Source organism: Colius striatus, chromosome 2 (assembly GCF_028858725.1).
Source record: "Colius striatus isolate bColStr4 chromosome 2, bColStr4.1.hap1, whole genome shotgun sequence".
In the NCBI taxonomy this organism is placed as follows: domain Eukaryota; kingdom Metazoa; phylum Chordata; class Aves; order Coliiformes; family Coliidae; genus Colius; species Colius striatus.
Genome location: NC_084760.1, coordinates 87,599,785 through 87,606,570, shown reverse-complemented (window position 1 = coordinate 87,606,570; position 6,786 = coordinate 87,599,785). Strand labels below are relative to the sequence as shown.

At 47.2% G+C, this 6,786-nt stretch overlaps 1 protein-coding gene across 1 annotated transcript in view; it reads left to right on the top strand.

Moving 5' to 3' along the window:
* The first annotated feature begins 717 nt into the window (after positions 1 to 717).
* The window catches only part of LPGAT1 (lysophosphatidylglycerol acyltransferase 1), a 65,723-nt gene continuing 59,654 nt past the window's right edge, over positions 718 to 6,786 (top strand). The window contains exons 1-3 of the mRNA XM_061991391.1: positions 718 to 817; positions 1,115 to 1,280; positions 1,705 to 1,972. Coding sequence (XP_061847375.1) covers positions 1,735 to 1,972 — 238 coding nt within the window. The 5' untranslated portion in view covers positions 718 to 817; positions 1,115 to 1,280; positions 1,705 to 1,734. The remainder of the gene's footprint in view (positions 818 to 1,114; positions 1,281 to 1,704; positions 1,973 to 6,786) is intronic.

Genomic DNA, 6,786 nt, shown 5'->3' with positions numbered 1-6,786 from the left:
CAATGTGTCCAGATGGAGCTCAAGGAGGAGTGAGGGTGCTCTTCCACAGCCTCTACCAGGGTCTACCGACAAAACAGAAGCAGACTTGCATAGCAAACTGTCAAGGGGCAACAGTCCTGTATTGCTACCGGCCTGGCAAAAATTCCTCACCTGGCAGCGGTTCAGTGGGTGTGAGCTGTGAAATCTCCCCCTCTCTGGGCTGCTGTTAAATGTCACTGTACAACGCAGACCTCTACAGGGGTTTTCTAGGAGTAGAAGATGGTGTTTGTGGGGGCAGGGGTGGGGTGAGAGAGAAGGGAAAAGCCCGAAAAGTTGCTCTATAAAAAGCACGCACAGGGGCGTTATGACCACAGTGAAGAAACAACACATGTTGTTACTGTCCAGGCCAGAAGTGTCGTTCAGGTGCTGCTGGCGGGACTTGTAAAGGTGTCCCATCTTCAGCTTTCCCCAAAACTTCAATCACAAGAGCCGTGAAGGAGGATTAAAGCAGCAGGTCCCCAAAGGGGGCGTGGGGCCAGCCCCTCCTGATCCGCTGCCGGCCTTGGGGAGGGGGGAGCCGCCAGCCGCGCGCCCCCGTGCTGCCGCGCGCCTGCCTCAGTGTGTGTGCGTGTGTGTGTGAGGGGGCGGGGGGCGCAGCCGTCCGCGCGCTCCGGCGGGGGGCGGCGCTCGCTGCAGCGCCGGCCCCGCTCCTCGGCTGCGAGCGGGCGGTCACGGCGGACACGCAGCCGGCAGGGGCGGGGAGCGCGGCCCCAGCGGCCGGCATGAACCCCCGGCCACTCGCGCTGCCCGCGGCGGGGACCGAGGCGGCGGTGCTGAGGTACGCATCCTCCGCGGGCCGGGCCCTCGCCCCCAACAGGTGCAGGGTCTTCTCCCCGCCCGCGGCCCCCGCCTGCCCTTGAGGGACTGGGGCTCAGAGCTGAGCACCGTGCCGACTCGAGCAGGCGGGCAGGGGAGGAGAGGAGAGGGGAGGGGAAGGGGTGCTAGGCCCGGCCCCCGGCAGGGAAAAACCGAGGTGAACCCGCGGTCTGCGCCTGCCCGCCCGGTCCGGTGCTCCCGCCTCCCCGCCCGCCGGCCCCCGCGCTCACGCCGCCCGCCCGCCTCCCTCTCTCCGCAGGGAGCCACAGGGCGAGTAGCGTTGCCGCGTCCGGAGCAGCCACCTCCGGGTCCATGAGCCGCCGCCAGCTGCCGCCGCCAGCCGGGACTGCTGCCGCCGCCGCCGCCGGGCCCTGCTCCCCCAGCCCCGCCGCTGCCGCTTCCGCCGCCCCGCTGCCTTGCCGGAGGTGAGTCCCGCGGCTGGGGCCCTCCGCCGCCCGCTCCCCTCAGTGCTGCCCGCGGGCCCCGGCTCCTGTCAGCCGCTCCGGGGCGGGGGGAGAGGCTGCCGGCAGCCGCGTTAGCGCCCGCGACCTTTTTTGGGGGGAAAGATGGAGGCCGGCTGGGACCGTGTGCATGTTCCCCTCAGGTGAGTGGCGGGCTGGGGTGCGCTGCAGCCCACAGAGGAGAGACGGCTCCCGCCGCGGTGCCGGCCGGAGGGTCGCGGCTCTTCCTTCGTGCCCCCACCCTGGGAGCGGGAGCAGCTTCCTTCCTCGATGCCCAGCAGCGGAGGCGGGCGCGGGCGGCTGGTGGGGTCAGGGACAGGCGGGCAGACACCCTCGCCTCGTCCCGCTCGGAGAGCGCTATCAGTGCCTTGTCTTTCCTCTCCCATAGGACGGTCCGGTGCCCTCCGCTGTGAAGAGAATGGCCGTGACTCTAGAGCAGGCCCAGCGGGTGGGCTATACCTGCTTGAAAGCACTCCTCAGGTTCGCTTTTATGGTCGCCAATAACCTGGTTGCTATTCCGTCCTACGTCTTGTATTTAATTATGCTGCAGCCTCTCCGAGTGTTGGATAGTAAAAGCTTCTGGTATATCGAAGGAGTATTATTTAAGTGGCTTTTAGCTATGGTGGCTTCCTGGGGCTGGTGGGCAGGATATACAGGTAAGAATGTTTTATTAATTTAAAACATATGAACATAAAGATGTAAATAAGTATTAAAACATAGATATTTTTGTTTAGGCACATGTAGGGGAATGCGTAAATATAGTGGGTATGTGGGATGATTTTCTTTGAGGTTTCTCTGTATTGCTGGATTGAGATGCTGAGTGTACAGAAACATTTTTTTAAATCATCAATACAAACGTGTTAAGTAAAAGTTTCTCAATCAGTATTTTGTTTTAGCATCATTGGAAATATGACTTTCGCTAAGTATAGCGATCACTTTGTTTTAATAGTAGGTGAAAAAGATATATCAGCTCAAAAGCGAGTTGATTTGTACTGTGCATGTAGCTGCTGGAGCCAACCCTTTCCTTATTAAGCCTGCACGTCTCTAAATCATCTCTTACAACTATCAGGACAACAAGGCTTAAGAAGTTTGACAGAAAGCTCATGTCAGGAGAATAGGTCTTCTATTCCTTGCAACGGCTACTGTCTCTTCTGCTGCTTCAGAATGAAGGGGAACAGAGGGGAGCCTTTTTCATACCAACAGTGATACGCAACATTTTTCGACTGTTAGCAGAGCTAATTACAGAATCTGTAGGGGTTTTCCTCTCTGTATGCTTGCTTTACACTTATTATTTAACTTGATTGTTAGTATTTGTAGGCTCATCAAAAGGATGGAAATATTAAGAAAGGCTCTAGTCTTGTCTTTGAATACACTGACTTTCATCCTAGCTACTGCACTTTATGCAAGAAAACAGACATCGATTTATTGTATGTGCTTAGACCTTGGAAACGGGAGGAAATTAATCTATCAAGGGCAGAATATGAACAGCTCTCCTAAAATTCTTTCTCTTCTGCCCAGGCTGCATCCTCAGGTCTTGTCCATGTAAGCTGCAAAAGATTGGCAGCACATAGCTCTGGAATCTGGTCAGACTCCCGATTAGTCAGAAAGGCAGTGTTGGCCCAGATGGAACGTTCTTTTTATTAGGTTACAAGAGCTGAAGCTTCTGTGATAACATGTCTTTTCATACCCTGTCCTGTGCCTTTCTGAGATGACAGTTTCTGTGGATGCTCTAGGTGAGCTTCCAGTTCTTCTTAAGGAGAGAGATGGTGGCAGCAGCAAGCTAGATTCTGTCTGGAACTGTTGCAACATTGCACTGCTTCGAAATTGCCTTGCCTTGACACAGCTCAAGCTTTTCCAGATACGCTGTTTTAAAAATCGTTTTTCTATGTCTATATTTGCTCATTAAAAGAAGCCCACATAGTATTTGCAGTGGCAGGTGTATTTTGAAAGTTTACTTTATGCCTTAAAGCACAAAAGCCTTCCAGAAGGAAGGACTGACTTTCAGGGCATTGTGTGTATTATTAATTGGAAATGGGAAAGTTTACAGGTGTAACAGTAAGGTTAAAGTCATACAGCGTATGACCCTGGGGATTTGCTGTGTATATTGAACGTGCTAGTTAAAATTCAAGCCATTGTCCTGTGAAGATATGGTTGTCAATTTTTGAAAGTAATTTCCTTGGGATAGTTTTACTGCTGTGTGCAGAGCTGTGTGGTTTCTTTTACCTGTTGCTTGGAAAGTGGTCTTAGCGTGATCTGCATATCCTCCAGTCTTCCTGAAGCATCTGTTGATTGGTGTTGCCAATGTATCTTAAGAATTTTAAATCCTTTGTTTTATAGTCTTGAAATGTCTTAGTATGTTTGTTTGAAGTACCGTTTACAAGCTGCTATAAAGAAGTGTTTTCTGGGATGGTGTGTGGGTAAGGAGGCCCTTCTTTTTGCTCTTCACTATAAAGCATGGCCTTTGTTGTGGGGAGGATTTTAAGCGAGCACTTATGTGAAGCCTCAGTTTAAACTATCTTATTTGATATGGAGACATTAATGTGATTTATACTGAAAGCTACAAAGTAGCAAGGATAGCTTATTTCTGTGTCCGTTCTTTCTTTCCCCTCATCAGTGCTCACTACCACATGCAGAACAAACCCGGAAAGCATGTCTTTCTGGCTTCCACATTCATAGACAGAGTAATTTATGTGTCTGTTTCCAGATTGGTAGATTTATAAAAAAAACATCACTAGATCCCCTTTTTTTTATGGACATAACATAACTAATTCAGAACTGAGATACCACTATATGACAGTTGATCCGTAAGGCTTAGTGGTGGATCTGAAAGAGACATTGCTCTCAGATTCTTTTGTCTTCAATTCCAAAAACTAGTCAAAGACAGGCTTCAGTATGTTCCATCTTTGCAGAAGCAAAGAGCAGTTATGTGTGGGTTTGTTGAGAAGGTTAAGGATTTTTTCTTTTGAGCAGTTGGTAAGTTGGGGTTTTGTTTCTGCTTGATTGAGAAGGCCTCAGCTAAATAACTTTATTTGCCTTTTAATTGGAATGTTCTGTTTCAGTTGTGTTGAAGGTATGTTTTATTTTTTAAAATATATTTACTTTTTCCTCTTTCAAGTTTGAGTCATCTGTTGGGTGACAAAGGATATAAACCATTTATAATTAGGGACTTGAACTCATCCTGAAAAAAGTTGATTCAGGGCACTTTCCCCCCCACCTTGTAAGTTTGTATGTGACGTATAGGAGAGAGCACAACGCCAAATGAGGAAAATACGGTGAGTGATAGGTTTTCCTTCTGGGCTTTGCTGCTGTTGCGTAGTTGTTGGTATATTTTATTGAATGAAGCCAGAAGAGCTGAGGGAAACTCAAGAACTAGGTCTGTCTTTCTCCTCCTCACCCCCACGTAAAGATGTGTTTTCATGCTAGGATCATAGAGGATTTGTTACAGAAATTACAGGATCTGTGTCTATATCTGCAACTCTAATCAGTGCTTTTTGATAAACGCAGGTGTTTCTGTTTGTGGGTGCACTTCATGTTATGTAAAGAGATAATGTGTAGCTGGAGCAGCAAATTCAAGAAAGGAATGAAAAAGAAATTGTAAAGGTCACTCTCCTTTCCCTAATCTTTTTCTTCTTAAGATGCAAGTATGAGAGGGAAGTTGGGTATAATTGGTTGCCTTTGATTTTTTAAAGGGCACAGCATGATAAATATCTGTGTTGTTCTCTTGAACTCTGTAGAGTTACAAAAAGGAAGACTGAGTGTCTTTTTATGAAGAACATTCAGATAGTCTGGCAATGTTACTTTTTATGCTTTCAGAAAGGCCTTCTTGTAACTGTTCTAAGCCTTTTTCTTTTTTTTTTTTTAATTAAGACTTTTTATATAAATGTATTGCTCTTCTCATAGGAACCGTCCATTTAGGACATTGGGAATCTGCTTATTAGTGTGATTTGAAAGGCACCTTTGAATAACACTTACCTGCATTTGTCAGAAGATGCGTTCTAAAAAAAGCAAACTTGAGAGTGCTTGATCCTTTGTTGGCAAGTACCTTTTTTTCTCCTATACTATAATTTGTCATTTAATATGCAAGTACACCAGAAACTACTAAATAGTGCAGTAGATGTAATGGGAGGTAGATGGAGTGTATCCATAGTGGTGAATTTCTGATGACCTCCTGCTCACCTGCAAAACTGGTTTAAAAGGAAGCAACTTCTAGACTTGAGCTCCTTTGGCCAAGTAACTGTTGCATACTAAAAACATACTATCCCTCTAGCTAATCAAATTGCTAAAGCAGGGGTGCTAGAAAAAAACGGCTTGCTTAAGTGTTTTGCTGTCTTCTCCTGCTGTCTAAATGCAGAAGTTGGTGCTAGCCTTTGATAGTGTTGCTGTGGTTGCGGCATTGCAATTAGAAGTCTGTACAGCATCAGAGTAATCGGTTAGCAATGCAGTCCTCATACTCATGATGCTAATCTTATGCTTCACTCTGCTCTGCACAGCTGCGTCCCACTGTAGGAGCAGTGGTGTATACCCAGCCTTTACCTCTGGCTGGAGTTGGGGAAGAGCTGGTGGAGGATGAACGTCCTCTGTCTGCAGCAACCATCAACGTTCTGCTTCTCAGAACACCAGGGGAGACAAGGGTTGTGTGTGGTCAGCAGGGTTATGTGCATCTTGGGAGGGAGTTTCCTTAAGTTATGCTTGGAATATTTCATACTTCAGCAATGAAGAGGACAACTCGACAAAACCTTCCATTTCAGCCTCCTGCCAACACACAGTCTTATAATAATGTTGGACAGGTTATTGGGCTGTGGGCTGATGAAAGGACGAGTAAAACCTCCCTTACTACGCACAGAAAAGCCTTAGTGGTGTGAATGTGCTTACTGGTATAATAATGCAGTGCCTAAGAAAAAGTTAACTAATCCTATGGTATTGCCTGTTTCTGCTCTGTTTCATCTGGAAAGGTGACATTTAAATAGTGTCTGTAAGAATGTTCTGGGTTTGTCAAGTGAGGAGAATTTATCTTTCTTCGTTCTTTGTTATTCAGTGTAATAGAGCAAAATTGACACTTGGATTTTTCATTTTTTCCTCCTCCTCTCTCCTCAAATGATTTAAAATGTATTGGCCGACGTGTATGTACAATTAAGTAGCAATCACTCTGTAATTTTGTCAGCAGTCATACCTTTTTTCCCTTGTAATTCAAAATGATCCGTTTCCGTTTCATCAGTCAACAGTCTCAACTTCCCTAATCTTTTAAGCATCTGAATATTTATGTGTTCCAGAACTGTTAGAGACACAGGTGGAGTTACTGTGACAACACTTCCTCAGTGCAGATAGCATGCGCGTCTGTTCTGCTTCTCATGACAAGTCAGCTTCTCTCCTCGGGCAGGAAGTGCAGCAGAAAATGAGAACAGCAGATGAGATAAAGAATATTTTTTTTTGCCCCAAATAAGGCAGGAGGTGTTATTTCAGGAGACCTATC